This window comes from Bipolaris victoriae (genome assembly GCF_000527765.1).
Source record: "Bipolaris victoriae FI3 unplaced genomic scaffold scaffold_181, whole genome shotgun sequence".
Taxonomy (NCBI): Eukaryota; Fungi; Ascomycota; class Dothideomycetes; order Pleosporales; family Pleosporaceae; genus Bipolaris; species Bipolaris victoriae.
Window position 1 is genome coordinate 16061 of NW_014575211.1, and position 17201 is coordinate 33261.

At 48.7% G+C, this 17201-nt stretch overlaps 7 protein-coding genes across 7 annotated transcripts; 2 read left to right on the forward strand and 5 right to left on the reverse strand.

Annotated features, from left to right (window-relative positions):
• Nucleotides 1–90: 90 nt before the first annotated feature.
• COCVIDRAFT_115145 (hypothetical protein) lies at nucleotides 91–1783 on the reverse strand (the record flags this gene model as incomplete). The annotated part of the gene is made up of 2 exons (XM_014695068.1): nucleotides 91–1190; nucleotides 1261–1783. 2 exons carry the CDS (start codon nucleotides 1781–1783, stop codon nucleotides 91–93), a joined length of 1623 nt encoding a protein of 540 aa, XP_014550554.1.
• A 337-nt stretch (nucleotides 1784–2120) lies between these two features.
• Nucleotides 2121–4676, forward strand: COCVIDRAFT_31744 (glycoside hydrolase family 31 protein; the record flags this gene model as incomplete). Its single annotated transcript, XM_014695069.1, has 1 exon — nucleotides 2121–4676. The coding sequence occupies one exon, from the start codon at nucleotides 2121–2123 to the stop codon at nucleotides 4674–4676; it is 2556 nt and encodes an 851-aa protein (XP_014550555.1).
• Nucleotides 4677–6424: 1748 nt separating this feature from the next.
• On the reverse strand, nucleotides 6425–7930 carry COCVIDRAFT_115147 (hypothetical protein; the record flags this gene model as incomplete). The annotated part of the gene is made up of 4 exons (XM_014695070.1): nucleotides 6425–6505; nucleotides 6563–6743; nucleotides 6796–7621; nucleotides 7693–7930. The coding sequence occupies 4 exons, from the start codon at nucleotides 7928–7930 to the stop codon at nucleotides 6425–6427; spliced, it is 1326 nt and encodes a 441-aa protein (XP_014550556.1).
• A 1089-nt stretch (nucleotides 7931–9019) lies between these two features.
• Nucleotides 9020–10214, forward strand: COCVIDRAFT_31746 (hypothetical protein; the record flags this gene model as incomplete). The annotated part of the gene is made up of 3 exons (XM_014695071.1): nucleotides 9020–9049; nucleotides 9107–9533; nucleotides 9589–10214. 3 exons carry the CDS (start codon nucleotides 9020–9022, stop codon nucleotides 10212–10214), a joined length of 1083 nt encoding a protein of 360 aa, XP_014550557.1.
• A 48-nt stretch (nucleotides 10215–10262) lies between these two features.
• On the reverse strand, nucleotides 10263–12564 carry COCVIDRAFT_115154 (hypothetical protein; the record flags this gene model as incomplete). The annotated part of the gene is made up of 3 exons (XM_014695072.1): nucleotides 10263–12015; nucleotides 12067–12107; nucleotides 12169–12564. 3 exons carry the CDS (start codon nucleotides 12562–12564, stop codon nucleotides 10263–10265), a joined length of 2190 nt encoding a protein of 729 aa, XP_014550558.1.
• Nucleotides 12565–13116: 552 nt separating this feature from the next.
• On the reverse strand, nucleotides 13117–14908 carry COCVIDRAFT_21029 (hypothetical protein; the record flags this gene model as incomplete). Its single annotated transcript, XM_014695073.1, has 4 exons — nucleotides 13117–13758; nucleotides 13880–14242; nucleotides 14345–14574; nucleotides 14644–14908. The coding sequence occupies 4 exons, from the start codon at nucleotides 14906–14908 to the stop codon at nucleotides 13117–13119; spliced, it is 1500 nt and encodes a 499-aa protein (XP_014550559.1).
• A 773-nt stretch (nucleotides 14909–15681) lies between these two features.
• COCVIDRAFT_115168 (hypothetical protein) lies at nucleotides 15682–15963 on the reverse strand (the record flags this gene model as incomplete). Its single annotated transcript, XM_014695074.1, has 1 exon — nucleotides 15682–15963. A coding segment is annotated over one exon (282 nt), but the record flags the coding sequence as incomplete, so codon positions are not given.
• Nucleotides 15964–17201: the final 1238 nt, after the last annotated feature.

Consider the following 17201-nt stretch of genomic DNA (forward strand, 5'->3'; position numbering starts at 1 on the left):
AAGAACGATCATTAGAAAATGTATTGGTAAATTTATCTCTTTTTAATCATGGTAGAAATATCTATAGAAAATCATGTGCAACTACTCGTCTTAGTAGATGTAAATGAAATCCTCGTTCTTGAGGTCAGTCACATCGTCAAAGGCCTTGTCGCCCACCCCGCTTGCCTCGTGCTCGGCTTCTTCGGCGCTCCCTTCAACAGCGTTTCCCATGCTTGTGTCGACAACAACAGCCGCCTTGCCCATACTCTCTCGTGTTGCGGCATGCTTGCGATTCAACAATTTGATCCATAGCATTGCTACCAAGATCAAAACAATGATGAGGATGAAGAGGGCAAGACACACGCGCAGACCGCGCTTGTAGTACGGCTTTTCAGACGGCTTGAAGATCTGAGGCCCAACGATGTTTCCTGCACTGGCACCAATAAATAGTATGCTGGTAGTGACTTTGCGCTTGGTGTCTCCACCGGTGTTTTGGCCTGACCAGGAATAGATGAGTGGCGAGATACCCGGATAAAATGATGTCATATAGTACCCAAAGAGCAAAAGGCCGCGGTTTGAAGGACCGCGTCCAACGACCATGAGGATGACGATGCCGACAATGGGTGGAATACATAGCAGGATGAGGACAGGCGACTTCTTCTTGAGCCATGTTGCCAGCCAAGCACCGCCAACCGTCGCGACGATTTGCACAACGCCAAAGGGCATGTTGAACAAGATGGTCTCAAACTTCCCGAACCCGAAACCTTGAATAATCAATGGACCAAAGGCGGAGATGCCGCCACTCGGAATACTGATGGCGGTCAACATGGAGAACCAGAGCCATGTCTTGATGTCCAGGAATGCCTCGAACACATGGTCCCACTTCCAAACTCGAGATGCAACGCCCATCTGGTTCATACGCAGACGCTCAACCGCGATGAGCCTTTCGTGCTCGGTCAAGAATTTTGCCTCCATGGGAGAGTCGGGCATGAAGAACCAAACGAACATCGACACCACAACGGTGAGGAGTCCACAAAACAGGAAGATGATCTGGTATGAGTGTAGAAGATTCGAGTTGATGTGTCCGAGACCATAGCATAGCAGACTGCCAAGAATGTTGACAATGCCCAGCATGGCATACCAGGCCGCATTTCGGTTAGTTTGTTCGCCGCGCTTGTACCACATTTGGACTACAGCGATAAATGCGGGAGCTGGGAGTGATGTTAGTAAATGAAGATGAAAAGGACGACGCGTTTTGGTATATATGGAGTGGAAGCTTACCGACTGCAGCTTCAAAAGCGCCCAAAAGAAACCGTGTCGCCATGAGTCCCTCAAAATTCTTTGCACCTGCCATACCGCAAAGGATGCATCCCCATGTGAAGACCATGGCGCCAATGAATTTTCCCATTCTCATCTTGACGAGCAAGAAGGCGACGAGCGGCTGTGCCACCAATTGGGCAATGTAAACGATACTTCCCAGCCAGGAATACTGCTGCGACTTTGGATCGAGATTTGCATCTTCGATGAGTCCAAAGACGGATGCGTATGAGAGCGTAGTCTTGTCGAGGGACTGGAGGAAATAAACGCTGAGCAGAATGGGCAGAATGATGAGATCAATCTTCTTCAGCACACGCTTGTTTTCCTCCGACGTCACCACAATACGTTCGTTCGAGGCGAGCAGCTCAGCGGCCTTGTCTTTTCCTTTGCGGCTCTTCTCGTTCGTGGGCTTGTGAATAGATTCTGTAGTTTCGACATTGGATTTGACACCGGCGTCTGCCGCCGCCGATGGAGTAGTCGCGGCCATGTCGGGCTTGGGAGACATGATGAGAGCAAACAAGATAGCGCCCTGAATTACTGTGGGCTGTTTTTGCTGTCGATCTGCGCAACAGCACTTATATCATTTTTCCCCACGGGGACCCCATATGGGAATCTTGTCTGATTCCAGACTAGTGGAGCGCACATGTCGGCCGAAGATGCCGGCCTAACAGGCCTTGTGACAGACCTACTCCATTCCTCTCGGCGACTAGAAATGGGGCTTTCGGTCAAATGCCGACCTCAACCCTTGCTATAAATTCCGAGTCACTGTATAGCCAGTAGTCGAAAACAGCATACCGCTGGTTGATGCCCCCTTTTGTTTCGTCATGCCCATGCTTGAGCACGTTCCTGCCGGCTATCAAGCCGGCGCTGCCATGGCAACATCAAATGCGAGCGTCGAATTACAGTCAAATGTAGGAGACTTCAAATTCACTTTCGATGCAATACGGCCGGGACTGTTTCGCACAACATTTACCTCGCCGAAACATTTGCTGCCACCCCATCGAGCAGCCCCAGTACCCAACAAGACTGTGGACAACTCCAACGCCACAGTCTTGTCATCTGGTGCGGCTGCAAAGAGCTTTCAAGTCGATGGTGTCACGGCTCAAGTTGACTGGGAAAGCGGACTTCCGCTTGTCTCCCTGACTCTTTCTGGTCAACAGAAACCAATCCATGCCGACCTTCCCAATCGATCGTATGCTGCCGATGGACCTGGCATTTCTCATTACACCAAGTACAATCATGGCACACTCCATCTTGGACTTGGCGAGAAGCCAGCACCCATGGATCTTTCAAACCGCCACTTTGTGCTATCAGCAACCGACTCTTTCGGTTACGATGTGTACCGGACGGATCCGCTGTACAAGCACATTCCACTTCTGATCAATGCTACGCCAGAAGGATGTGTCGGCATCTTCTCCACATCACATGCACGTGGGTTTTACTCGGTGGGCTCGGAAATGGATGGTATGTGGGGTCGTTTCAAAGTCTACCGCCAGGACTACGGGGGCCTTGAAGAGTATCTACTTGTAGGCAAGACACTACCAGACATTGTTCGCATCTACGCGGATCTTGTTGGATACCCTCTTCTGGTGCCGCGATGGGCATTTGGCTATCTGGCTGGCGGAATGAAATACTCCATGACGGACGACCCTCCTGCGAGCCAAAGCATGATGGAGTTTGCGAGAAAGCTGAAAGAGCATGACATTCCATGCTCGGGTATGCAGATGTCTTCTGGATACACGATTGCAGAGACCGAGCCCAAGACACGAAATGTCTTCACGTGGAATAGGCATCGCTTTCCAGATCCCAAAGGCTGGATTGATGCATACCACAAAGAAGGAATTCGACTCATCGCAAACGTCAAGCCGTATGTGCTGGGAAGCCACCCTGAGTATCAAAAGCTCAAGGAGGCCAATGCCTTCTTCACCGACTCACTGACAACGGCGCCGGCTGAAGCTCGTCTTTGGAGCGCTGGAGGTGGCGAAAGCGGTATTGGTGGCCATATTGATTTTACATCAAAAGCTGGTTACCAATGGTGGTATGAAGGCATTCGCGAACTGAAGCGAATAGGGATTGATTGCATCTGGAATGATAACAACGAGTACACCATCCCTCACGACGGGTGGCAATGCGAACTGAGCGAGCCTTCGGTTAGCCAAGAGCCGAAGAACGACAAGTATGGCCAAGAGATCGGGTTCTGGGGACGAGCACTGAATACCGAGCTCATGGGCAAATCCTCTCACGATGCTTCGCTGGAGGTTGAACCGGAACAGCGTCCTTTTATCTTGACCCGTAGTGCCACAGCCGGGACATTGCGATACTGCGCCAGTGCCTGGAGCGGCGACAACGTGACCTCCTGGCCCGGCATGAAGGGTGCCAATGCTCTTTCCCTGACTGCCGGCATCTGTCTGATGCAATGTTACGGCCATGACATTGGTGGTTTTGAAGGCCCTCAACCATCGCCCGAACTGCTCGTTCGATGGTGCCAACAAGGCATCTACAGTCCTCGCTTCGCAATCAACTGTTTCAAGACTGGCAACGACAACAGCGTAGGTGATGTAATTGAGCCTTGGATGTACCCCGAGACGACGGCATTGGTCAGAGACACCATCAAACGTCGCTACGAAATGATTCCATACCTATACTCACTTGCCCTGCATTCACACATGACGGCAACGCCTCCACAGCGATGGACTGGCTGGGGGTACGAGTCGGATCCCGAGATCTGGAACAACAAGGTCTTAACAGACGGCGAGACACAGTATTGGCTTGGTGATGCACTGCTGGTAGGCGGCGTTTTCGAAGCCAATGCCGAGAGCGCCAAGATGTATCTTCCCAAAGACGCTTCGGACTCCAGTGCTGAGTTCCTCGATCTCAACAATGAGCCCCAGACATACTACAAGGCCGGACAGTGGGTTGATATCCGAGCAAAGTGGACCGAAAGCATCCCTGTACTGGCAAAGGTTGGATCGGCGATTCCTGTCGGGAGGGCAGAGCAGGTGCTCTCGGTAGGGGAGAAGAGTAACCCTGCGAACCTTGCTCGCGACGATTACCGTGCTGTCGAGGTGTTCCCGCCAAAGGCTTCATCAAACGGCAAAGTCTACACAACGACTTGGTACGAAGACGACGGTGTTTCACCGCCGCCCGCGAAGATTTCAGTATTTGTCGTCAACTATGAGGCGTCGGAAAGCGACGTCTCGGTCAGCTATGAGGAGAAGTTGCAGCAAGGGTTCGAGCCAGCATGGTCGGCATTGGACATTATCCTGCCCCGAGGAGATACGAGAAGTGTGTCGTTCAACGGGAACAAGGCTGAAAAGGTGGACACTGATGAAAAGGGGAGGACCAGGTGGAAGGGTGTGATTGAAAGGAGTGGCAAATAATCTGTGACTGCACTGATGAACTTGCTAGAATAAGAAAACATTAGACCTAGAGCCTTCAATACGATTTGATGATGTCCAACGGCATAGATGTTTCATATGAAATTAAGAAAATGCGAAGTTTCAAATCAAGAGACCTTCTTTATACGATGGAGTAAGAATTATATTCAGAAACAGTGTGATTGTTAGCTATTAAGGAAATCGAGCTCCATGTCGAGAGCTGGATCTGACTCTCGAAGCGCAATACTATAATTATATAAATAGGATGATATTGTAGTCACGCTCTACTAGATAGGAAGCTCTTTTGGCTTAAATTACGGACGTGAAATGCGAAGGAGCTTCAGTGATAGTAGAAATCGAGCAGGCCGATACTGACACGGAATGAAGGAGATTTTTGGCAGATTACGTCTCCGAACGTATATATAAAAGCTGAGTTCGAGCGGGACGAGACTTACAAGGGACGCAAGAAAGTTTCGGCAGATGATATCTCCGGACGTGTGTATAAAAGCTATGATGGAGCTCTGTTTAAGCTTAACAGCCATTTCATTGCTCTTGTTAATAGAGTTACATTATCTAAGCTTAACTGCTCTTGCATAGAAGGCTGTCTACACGTCCTTTCAAGCTCAACAAGCTGCAATCTACCCTTCATATTGCCTGCTGCCACACAACGCGGAGATAATAGCTGTCAAGACGCACAATGCAGTTGCTATCTACCATCGCCCTTCTTACTGTCTCGTGGACCGTATGCACTATTGCAAACCCTCTTCCCGCCCACGACGCCGTATATGGACGTAAGTCTGGTTCTTTACCCGAGTTGTTCCATGCGACGACATTATCGATACTGATATAGACTCTAGAGCTCTGCGAACCACTTAATGGCAATTTTTGTAATGCATTTTCGGGCCCATGTCAACTGTACTGCCTTGGCAGAAGAACCGACAACGGGATGAATTACTGCACACACGCTTTTTCATCTGAGGGTTGTGCGCCGTGTATTTGGTAGCGCTCCTGAGAGACGTGCATAGAAAGCGCAAATTTTACAAAACAGTCAAAAGTATTCCTTGCACATTCAATATTAGCAAGCGGAAGAGTTTTTCTAGCGTTAGTTGTCTGATTGTGGGTGCGTTCGCCTGGAAGTGGTTGATAAATTTAAAACCTCGTCACTACTATCCGAAGTAGCTTACCGGAATCCATATGACCGTCAATTCCGTCTACGATACGCACACCACATATCATCTGAGTCAACTCTGCTTACGGCTTACTGTGTATGATGCAAACATCGACAGAGCTATGCGGGACGTGGGAGAAAGTCTGCGCGAACGGAGGGCCAAACTTAATAAAGAGCTCAACATACACATAGCCACAGCCACCCACCAGGATCAGAGCAAGGATAGCGGTAACACTAGGTCAGGCTAGGCATTAGTGAAAGAGATGCTTCGTGGTTGTCAGCTTGGCTAGAATCGCATCGTTCTTTTTGCTGCCGTTGAAGTCTTGATTTTGATCTTCCGGTACGTGTCCCGCAAATACAATACACGTTGGTAGGTAGTTGGTCTAGGCATGATAGTATGGGCTAGTAGAATGAGAGTAGACTCACTAACCATTGATGAATTAGTATCTTACCGTAGTATTAATAAAACGTTTATGGGCTTCAGAAAGGAGGATGATATTGTGCAGACTAGTAGCAGTGTTACGGGGGAACGTGATTCAATTTAGAGTTGAATATATAGCTATCATTTCTTCCTCTTAAGTGGTTATGACTTAATTGCGGCCTTGGTAGCTTCTAAAGCGCCAACAACTGCGAAACATATCATGGGCGTAACTGCATAGCTGATCTAGAGATTGGTTAAATGGGGGCTTCTCTTTGGGTTGATGGTGGCGATGTTGCTTACGGTGAGAAATTTTGCAACCGTCATTTTCATGGACTCGGCAGCACCCGTTACATCACACAAGGCAACCAGGATCATGGCTGGTGGCCCTGTGGGCATCAGCATCATGGAAAACCAGAGCATAGGATCGGCGTCCAATGAGCTGGTTTTGGATGCAAGTGCCCATATGAGAGGAATGCTGATGCTAACATTTATCAGTGAATGAGGTTTACAGATTGAGGCAATGTAAGACTTACAAAGGCCAGACGATGAAGCGCACAAGAAGTACGAGCGTTAGACTCGCCTTATCTACCTGGCCGCCATCTTGACCGTTTTTCATGCGCAACATGCTCTTGCTGAGTTTGACACCAACGACTATGATTTGCAACGAAGCAAAAAGCTCGCCGACATTCTTGATAGCGGTTGTGAGCCAGGCGTTGAGATATCCGCCTTGGTTGCTGGGACTGAAGAAGAGACGATGGAGTGGGGGCGTCAAACCAATGACGGCACCTACAAGGGCACCAATCAAAGGGGCATTAGCAAACTGCCAAGTGATGTCGAGTGTCTCTTGGAGCCAAGGGGGAAGGCTCCTGTACCAGTTGCGTGTCTTGAGATAACCGCTTTTTTCTATCTGGTTTGTTCGTTTTACGATGCGACGAGGAAGCAGCGAAGTCTCCTCATTGACGATGCCTTGCGGGCCCCTCTCCATGTCTGCAGTTTCAGCATCGCTCTCGTCGGAATCATTCGCCTGCTCGTCTCGGACACTGTCGTCTTGACTCTCTGCACCATCTTCGTCTCCAGGTTTCAGCAGTCTTGGGCCAAGTGCAAAGGTAAGTGAATTGCTGACCATGGCGTTGACCAAGAAATATGACTCAGCTCGGTCCATTGCCTGGCTCCCCGATTCGCCGGCAATGAGAATGGTATCTAGAATCCGTGTTTGCTTGAGCGACTGGATGAGAAGTAGAGGGAGGGACGTCGTGTTGTTGAATGCAATAGCTGGCGCTACCCAAGCTGGCAATTTGAAGAAGCGGGTGAGGACGCGGCCGATGAGCAGGGAGAGAAGTGTATAGCAGACGGACCAGACTGTGTACCAGCGGTGAGCCATGGTGCGTGGTGGTGCGCGTTCAACTACGACGCGAGATTGGTGAACTTACTGAGGATTGGCACGTATCTCAAACCCGTGTCTTGATGCAAATTGTCGCCAATCTTGTAAATCAACAGCGCAGGGAGAAACATGCGCACGCATAGCCTGGAAACCTCCTTTGCTGCACTCGGTGACAGGAGATTGCACTGTGCTGCGACGACGCCCAGAGCAATGGTTAGGAGGACCGAGAGGGCGGCCTGCAGGGCGCCGGTGAAGGGAACGATCAGTTCGGAAATGGCGATGCCCATGGTTGGAGATGGCAATGGAAGAGCCAACTAGACAATAGTAGTAGGAGTAAGAAGGTTGGCATTGCCGCCGTGGTTGTCGCCATTGTTCTTGTGCACGTGCTCTCTCGACTAGTCGCGTTCCTGAAAGTGACAGTGACGTCGGTGCAGTGGGGCTGCCGTTGCCATCTGGGACGCTAAATAATCCTGCCTCCCTTCACCCACTGTTTCGGGTGCATAGTACCTAATAATACTACTATATCGATGCGGTAGCATGATACTACTCCGGTACGATCCCTATCAAGTCCAGAGTCTTTGTTCCCGAAAGTCGAGCTGGTGCCGGCCACAGAGCCATGGCATGCGTTGTTAGCAGCTGAATGCGTCTAATCCGCCAAGGGAATCTTGGTAATGTGTTCCATCCGTGTGCATCGATACTAGCGCTGATTTATTGAATGAGAATAAATTGAATAACTCCTACATAGTCCTGTATCAGTATAGATATACCGCCAAGGAATATATCCCATCACGCGTCTGTGTGTGACTATATTCTTACGGCACTCGAAGAGCTATATGAAACTCATGCCTCCAGTTTGCCGTTTGAAACTCCAAAATCGAGAAAGTATTCTGAAGTGCAGCTATGTACTATCATCTTGCATCTAATACGCTTGAAAATCAACAAGGTACTCCGAGAGCATTTCCCTACTGTCTGTCGGCAGTTTAGGCGAGAACGTGGGGAGCGCCAAAAAAAGACCCAGTTTCCAACCCACTATAACCCCCATTGGAACACAATCGGGAGATCAAGGTTGCCGATTTATCCAGCACCGGTTAGCATCGCCGACGGCCTCGGCTTAACATCATCCATCGCGGTAGTGCTATGTGCTCGTAATCAGCCCCACATGTATGTACGTGCTACATATGACGCTACTAGCCTAAAAATTATTCTCTAACGGCAAGAAGATTTAGACACTGTAGCCCCACAGATTATTCTACATACCACGAAAAGAGTCAGTACTGCTTCAAAATCAATTTCACCAGGAAAAGCATTCATTACATTACGGAGCCAATCATTTTTGCAGTTGCGCCAACCAAAGGCAGCAAATTCAAGGCATCAACATGTTGGATGGCGACCGTGGCCTTGTTGCCGTATATCGCTCTCTTCGATACGCTCTATGAACTTTGCATAGCTGACGTGGTTTGCAGATAACAGGCGCGAATGGAACTATAGGCTACGCTTGCGTCGTATATGCCCTTCAAACAGGCTATCGCGTGCGTTGCGTTGTACGCCGTTCATCAGCCATTGAAACTATCAAATCTGGGCCTTCTGTTCAACCTTACCTCAGCCTTCTTGAATTCTGCATTGTTCTAGACAATGCAGTCGATGGCGCATATGACGAAGCCGTCGCTGGTGCGAATTACGTTGTGCATGTAGCTGGTGTATGGCCGCTGCCGCATCTGCATCCCGACACGGACATTTACAGCCCCTTCATCAACTCAACCAAGGGCTTGATCAAGGCCGCACAAAAATCTATTACAGTGAGGAGAATTGTCTTCACTCAAGCCGGTGCAGGTTTGGTTGATGCAGCTGATGGGGACACGCTGGGCACACGTATGCATCATACAATGGATGGTAAATCCCTCCCTGTGCCTATCTTCACCAATCGTTCTCTCACTGAGCAGTTCAGAGCATGTACAGGTGTCACCGACTTCGGTCAAGTACAGACCGCCGCTGGAATCACCCCACCACGCATACTGCGCTGGAAAAGCTCAATGCATGGCATTCCTTGCGGATCTCCAGGCCAGTGGAAAGCTTCCCTTCTCCATTGCTCAAGTGATTCCAGGGACGGTCATTGGCCCTTCCGAGTTCTGTCGCACCCCTGTTGAAGCTTATGCTCACCTTGATCGGCAAAGTAAAGCTCTTCTTTTTGACAGCGTGGCTCCGCGATATGCGTTTGGATTCGTGCACGTGCAAGACTGTGCAAAGGTACACATCGAGGCTTTGGATGAAGTCAAGGTGGAAAGCAAACATCTTCCCAAGTGGTTTATTGCTGCCGGGACAGTGCAAGAGGGTTTGGATGGCGAGCAGATCTGGAATACAGCTGTAGATATGGTTGAGGAAGACTTCCCAAGCCAGGTAAAATCAGGGTTGTTCAAGGTTGGGCGAGACAAAGTACCCGTCAACATGCCGTTTCGCGCCGACTCGAGGCTGACTGAAAAGTTACTCCTTCAAGGCGACAGCATCAGGGGATTAAACGAGAGCATCAAGCAAGTAGCGCAGTGGTATGTTTCCCTGAAAGAGAACGAAGTTTAACACGAGGTCTTGTCCAAAGAGTATGCCGCCGTTTAGACACGGGATTTTCTACCATTTGAAGTTTTCTTCAAAGTACTCTATGCCCCTATGGCCCATGCCTAACATATGTACACTAGCCCTCCTTGCTTGATCAGCCATAAGTGCTGGTCCACAACAAACAACCGCTAGTGATCCCCGACGTGCATTCTCTGCTGCTTCCTTCACAACCTGATACACGTTGGGTCTTTGGGTTGCGATCCTGACGTTCTTGAGGTCTTTGTCAAGGACTTCATCGTCATGGTCAACATCCCTCGTGATATGTACCTCCATATCAACCTTCTCGTTACCCAATACGCCATGGAACTCACGGAGTAGTGTGGTGAGAAACGCGCGTTCACGAACTGCCCATACTATCTTTATGTGCAGGACCTGTGATGAACCGGTGACAAGTCCACTAAGATGTGATAGCGGTATCGCCACCCCTGTACCCCCGACTATGAACAATACATTCGCAAAGGTATGCAGAGGGACAACTTGACCGTACGGCCCATCGACAAGAACCCGGGTCTTTCTTGGATGCAACAGGCAACTTGATCTCAATCGAGAAGTGAGCCCGTTGTAAGGCCGGATCAGGAACACCAGATTAGACAAAGCTTTTGGCGCCTTGTTTGACAAGAGTGTATCCGACTCAGTTGAGGAACCTAGTAGATCTTCTGTGTTATCAGGGCTAGGCGATAGGGGCGCTAGAGGTGTAATCGCTGACGATGTTGCGTCAGGTGAAACGAAAGCCAGTGTGAATGGATGACTCTGATGGGCATATCGTAGGTCATCAAGAACATGGATATAATAGTAGGATCCTGATCGAGGAGCTAACAAACTCTTGCTGCCGTCCACATCTAGACGTACGAGATTGCTGTTTACATCATAAGTCGCTTTGGCGTTGGTACTAAGCGGTCTACGGTTGAACGCGAAGATCCGGGTAAGACGCAAAGCGCGGTCGAGGATCCAAAGTGCAGCGCAAGGCCATATAAATATGTTCCACTCTCCGGCAGTGAATAGCTCGACGTGGTAATACATGGTCCACAATACTGCGACAGAAAGCGCAATGTGCGTGACCAGGAAGAAATCGTAGTGTCGGCGGCGAATGGCATATATCGAAAGAACGAGGAGGGTACACATTGCAATGGTTGCGATTTCGCCATTCCAAAAGTAGTGTTCTTTCCAGTACTGCGAGAAGCTCGGCCAACCTCCACTCGCCAGGATCATCACCGTGTACCCTACACTGTGCAATACGGCCTGTATAGTTGCGACTCTTGCGACCCATCTATGGAACACATTGTAAGTTCCAAATCCCCACCCAGTTATCCAAATGAGGAAGTCATTGCGCATCCCAAATAGCCAAACCAAAGGGAAATTGGCAAGAGATATGATGCCAGTTCGATCCGACACGAAACGGAGTAGCTGTGCAGACTTCTCTGGCCAGTAGAGATTCCCTTCAGTAAGTCGATAAGAGCAGCTGCAAACTGCTATATTGAATACAACAAACAGAAAAATGGTAAGCGATTGGATTCGAGGAGGTATGGTGCACCAGCCATAGGGCCGCGCGCAGCGGTTGCCAAATGCAGCTGGTATGGTGAGATTGCGCCGCAACCAGGATACAATAAAAGCAGAAACAGTGCGCAGGTTTCGAGTAGAGTTCTCTTGGATAGCGGGAAGCCTCAAGTATGGCGTTTCCGTACGTCGGCGCTTGTAGACAAACGATAAGAGATGATTTGCGACGCCAATAAGGACTACTATGATCCAAAAGTAGTACATGCACCACCTGGAGACTCGTGTCAGCGACCGTACGTGGGATGTTAGCTGGATAATTTACCCGTATACAAGATGTATCTTGTACTCCCAGTTAGCAGTTTCCTATGTTACAAACGCATCAGCATTACACGGCCCTCTTCGCTCTGGCGGATGGATACAGTACCACAGTGGTATATGCTCGCTTAAAGAGGTCATGTTCAGGTATCACCAGGTGGTTTAGCGATGGGAACTTGAGGGCGTCGGTGGCAGATAATCTTTCCACCTTGTTCTTCGCCTCTGATGACCATTGATCCAAAACGTGTTGCAGGGAAGGCAATGTGACGTTTGCATTTTGGGAGCACCAGAGACTTTGAGTCTCTATCCAACTCGCGATTGCGCCATCTCGTTGGCAGAATTCATCGAAGCATAGATACAGAGACGTAATGCGCAAGTCGCTGCGACACGCGTCGACTTTCCAAGGCAGTAGAGGGTTGCTATCGTTAAAGGTCACGTAGTTGATCGTCGTTTCGCAAGACAAAGGACAGTCATGTCCCGAATAGAAAGCATACGTTACATTCATCAGAGCGAAATCAGAGTTCAGCTAGGCAGGAATGCGCGAGAAAGAACGCGTTGCAGGACAGTAAGCCGTAGTGGTGCAGTCTCGGATCTATGGCGGGGAAAGATAAATTTCATCAGATAACTCTGCACTAGTACGTAATCATCGCTGATGCATCGGCATTAACTCGGTGTTGATTTTCCAATCTACCTACTCACGGAATGCCTCTAATAGTACCAAATTGTAGAGACGAGCTTTGCTACTTACTATTGTACTTTTATATCCATTAGGAAAGGATATAGAAAACTAGTATAAGAATAAAGTGGTACCGTATAACAGATGGAGCAGGGAAACATGATAGCAAAGTAGGATGCATAGAGATGAATACAATATTTTACGGCCAACAACATGGTATGTCTAATTCAATAAGAAGAAGTGATCGTGAAAGAGCGCCAATACACATTTCAAGGACATGCGCAATCCCTTTCACCGGGCTAGTTCAGCATTGAAGTTTGTCTTGAAGGAAAACCACTTATTGATCTGCGTTTGAATTCCGCATTGAGCTGCGAACTATGCTCATGAACGGACTTTTACACGTGCATAACACTGTGAAGGTTTGCGCGTAAGACCTTCTAAGCTCTCGTAGCTTGACAAAGCCTCCGGTGACGTTTGAAGCTCAAAAGTCCAAACCAAAAGAGTGGTCAACATTTTGAGCTCCAGATACGCCAGCTTTCTTCCAAAACATCCTCGAAGGCCGAGGCCAAATGGGAGAGCTGGTCCTGCTGTCGAATTAAACTTCATTCTGCCATTATCATCCAGCACAAGCCAACGCTCAGGATTGTACTTGTCCATTCCCTCCCCATCCCAGGCTCGGAATCCATGTTCTTGGGCTGCCGCTTGACATGTCGGGCTGCGGATACCTTCTTCAATATCCAGTGCTGGCTCCGTGAAGCTAGGACCTTTGTTTGTCATCATGATATGAGTACCTTTCGGAATATAGTAGCCTAGGATAAGAATATCCTCTGTGCTTTCCCGATCCTGAAAGATTCCGGTGTGGCTGAGACGCAGCGACTCCTCGATAACAGCGTCCAGATAGGGGATGCTTGTGTCACATATCTCGCTGCGAGTGGGGAGGCGATGCTCGGTGACAGCAGCTGTATGGGCAATGCGAAGGCTTTTGAGAAGTTTTTCTCGAACATCTAGGTTGTCTGATATGAACTTGAGATTTCAGCACATCGTCGTGCTCGTTGTGTCATGACCAGCGACAATAAATCCAATGACCTGAGTGCAAAGGTTAGCAGATTGGTAGTCGGAGACCTTGATTTAAAGAGCACTCCACCTCATCTCTCATAGCCTCTAGCCAATTTGAAGCAAGAGTGCTGTCTTTCTGTGCAAGGCCAACTTGCCTTGAAACCATGAAATCTACTGCTGATTTGACATGCGTATCTTCGTCGTGTTGCTTGCCAAGGGTGTTGAATCGATCTATTGCGTGCAAAACCTGGTTTATAACCAACTCGTTTCGTACTGCCCGTCTACGGCGGATATGTGGAAGGAGTCCAATGATAAACCATGCAAGCTTCGGGAACCCAGTTGCAATCACCACCTCCACATTATCTATAGTATGCAACACAGCCTCCAGCGCAGGGTGGACGGCGGCAATAGGAAAGTCGACAGCTTTATCATCCGTTGCGGCTTGTCGCAGCTGCAAAACTCGAGAGTCAGAATTGGCTAGAGATTTGATCTCATCGATCTAGGGGATGAGAGCCCTTATTTTTGTCGCATTGCCAAATCCGAAATCCACTACTGCATCGAGGGCGGCGAAGAAGAGGTCGTGCTCTACTAGAAAAGGCTTTCCGTCGGCAAGCTCTGCTTTCTTCTTCCAGAGATCGAGTAGCAGGGTTGCGCTTCTATAAATATTTGGGGCTGCGACATTGTTGAGGAATTTGAGTGCTATCAGATCCTGGAGTAAACGACGCCGGGCCTTCCATTGTGAACCTGTCGTCACCGTAATATGAAAGGATCGCGCCTCGCCGCCTGAAGCGTTCCCAGATATCGAAGCGCGTTCAAATTATTTCCGGCGCATGAGGATATCTTGTGCTTCACGAAAGTCTGTGATGATGACGGTTGGCTTCTGGCTTGGGCCTAGCCAGAGTTGGAAGATCAGCCCATGACGACGAGACTGATTGATGATCCAGCCGAAGATATTTCCAGGTGAATCTTTCTGGATGGTGGAAACGTCGCCCAATAGCGACCGTGTGGCTTCTTTGTTGTAAGGGATTCCCGTAATGGGCTTCGGTAAAAGGTATCGATACAGAGTGTAAAGCACCGTCAATGCAGCGATTGCCTCCGATACAAGTATTTCGATCATTTCCGTCGACCTCTTGATTTTTCAAGACTGTTCAAGTCGTGATGTCGTTGATTACACAGCCTTCTGTCTAAATCTGACTAAACCGACGCAAGATGGAGGAGCTGTGGACAACTTTGACACCGCCGCAAAATACGTCGAATAGTTTTCACAAGCCTAATGTACCCTTCTGTGTCCAGTCGCTTCTTCCAAGGCAAGCATTCAGTCTTCCTCCTTCCCAAAGGGCCTTGATACGCCTGTAAAACGTGTCACCGTAGATGTGGGGGTTATCATCCCTCATTACCCTTTTCGATGTTCGATGGTTAGCCTCATTGCCTTCATGTCCCAAAACGGAGACTGGGTTGTTGATCGCCTAGAACTGAGGAACAGGCTAAATTTAAACAGGAGCTTGGGTGGGGGCGAGAAAATAGCAGCTTTCTTGGCGCACCCAATCACCGTAACGGAGCTGAGAGGTGACGAACGCAAAGATAGACTAGGAAAGTACGAAATAAGGCGTGAATTTGAGGTATGAGGTCTACTGAGCTCTCGCAACCAGGCTTTTCGCAATGGTGAGTCATGCTTGTGTATCATAGCCTCTGTGGCATAGAAGATCAGTACAATCGCAGTCATGGTGATGATATCTGGGCAGTGGGACATATTTCATGCTTTTTATTGATAGCTTGATGATACGTATCCCCGTAACTTCTTGCTAGTCAATGATCGCGCTACTTCCTATACTAAACGCTTACCAACCACTTCTCTCTAACCAAGACGAGATTACAATGCATCACCTTGGTTTACTGATCTCCATCATCAGCCTCCCGAAATTCCACAATAAATGACTTGTTGATACCAAAAGAACGTCTGACCTCGCACATAAGCCGCCGTGTAGATTGGAGCCATGAAAATACTAGAGTAAGAGTTCCAAGGGTTACACCTAGAAGACGTACACAATGGCGAAACCACATGATTAGCTTATCATATTCAGGCTTATTGAACATGAAGTGAGAGCGACTTGGTGAGTAAGAATGCCGAGCGAATACCCCTGACAGTGTTCCGGTTGGTCCGTCGTTTGGAATGGATATGGTACGGACATTATTACATTGCAGAAGAACACCACGTCTGGATCATTCTGTAGAACAACGCGACTGTTAGTGCCAGTCTAATCACTATGCTGGATGTCGTGTGATCTTTTAGAGTATGTTTCAGAGTCATGAGTAAACACCGCTAAGAGGGCTTTTACCACATTCACAAATGGAACAAAGACCATTATCGGCTTCTAGTTTGGGCCGCAAAAGATGTCGGCGTCCTTGACAGCGAGCATCATTCAATTCGACCTATGATTTGGATCTTTCCTTGAATTGAAGGATGTACGCCTCGGTGGCTGGGTCTCGTGACTAGTTGAGGATACAAAGGTGCACCTACCACGCCGAATTAATAAGGTAGGGAAAACCTTTTACTGCACACTCATTGGCTTCATTTCGCGTACATGGCTGTGGCATTTGCCTTAGAATCATTGGCATGATACTTCACTACATGCTCTGCCATACTCTCAGATGCAGCGTTGACTTGCAACATGTCGTGTATATAGCGCACTTTTTGTATCACCCTTGACGCCTTGGGGGAGCAGTCAGGAGCCTTCCACATTAGCATGACGATTGCGTCGGTCGTTTCATTAAGGACTGCTACTCTTCAGGATTTTATGGAGTCAATGTTCACTAGTCATTTCCATCCCCCTCCTGTCTCTCTCTAGCTATATTAGGTACTTGTAATTACTTGGAGCTAGGGTCGTTTAGGAAATGGGGGATGCGCACCATTAGACGATGCGGACATTTACTCGGCCGCGTTTCATTTTCGGCACTGGCGGAATGATGCCGGTGGTCCCACGCGAACACCACGGTCCATGTACACCATGGCTGGAAACGTATCATGCCCTTCCATTGATCACGACAGGGTGTCGAAAGAGCTCTGTACCAAAGAATGCCCGGTCCTGGCGTTAAGAAAGTCATTATTCAAGTTCTGTGATCTTTGCGAGTGTCTTGATAGGTGTTGTCAGGCTGTGCTTATTCTGGGGATTTGTGGGTCCAAAATAATGTAGAGCAGCTGGGCATAATACGGTCGCAGACATGATACAAGACCTCGGCACCCCGCGGCTACGTTCAAAATATGCGGTCCAACCCATCATATAGCGGCTGTAGGTAGGTGTTTTGCCCCAAAGCGAACACACGCTGCTGAATGAAACTAGTCATCAATTTTGTTTAAAATTACTGGTATCCTTGTTGGCCATATCAATCTCCCACCCATTCCTTCTGTCATC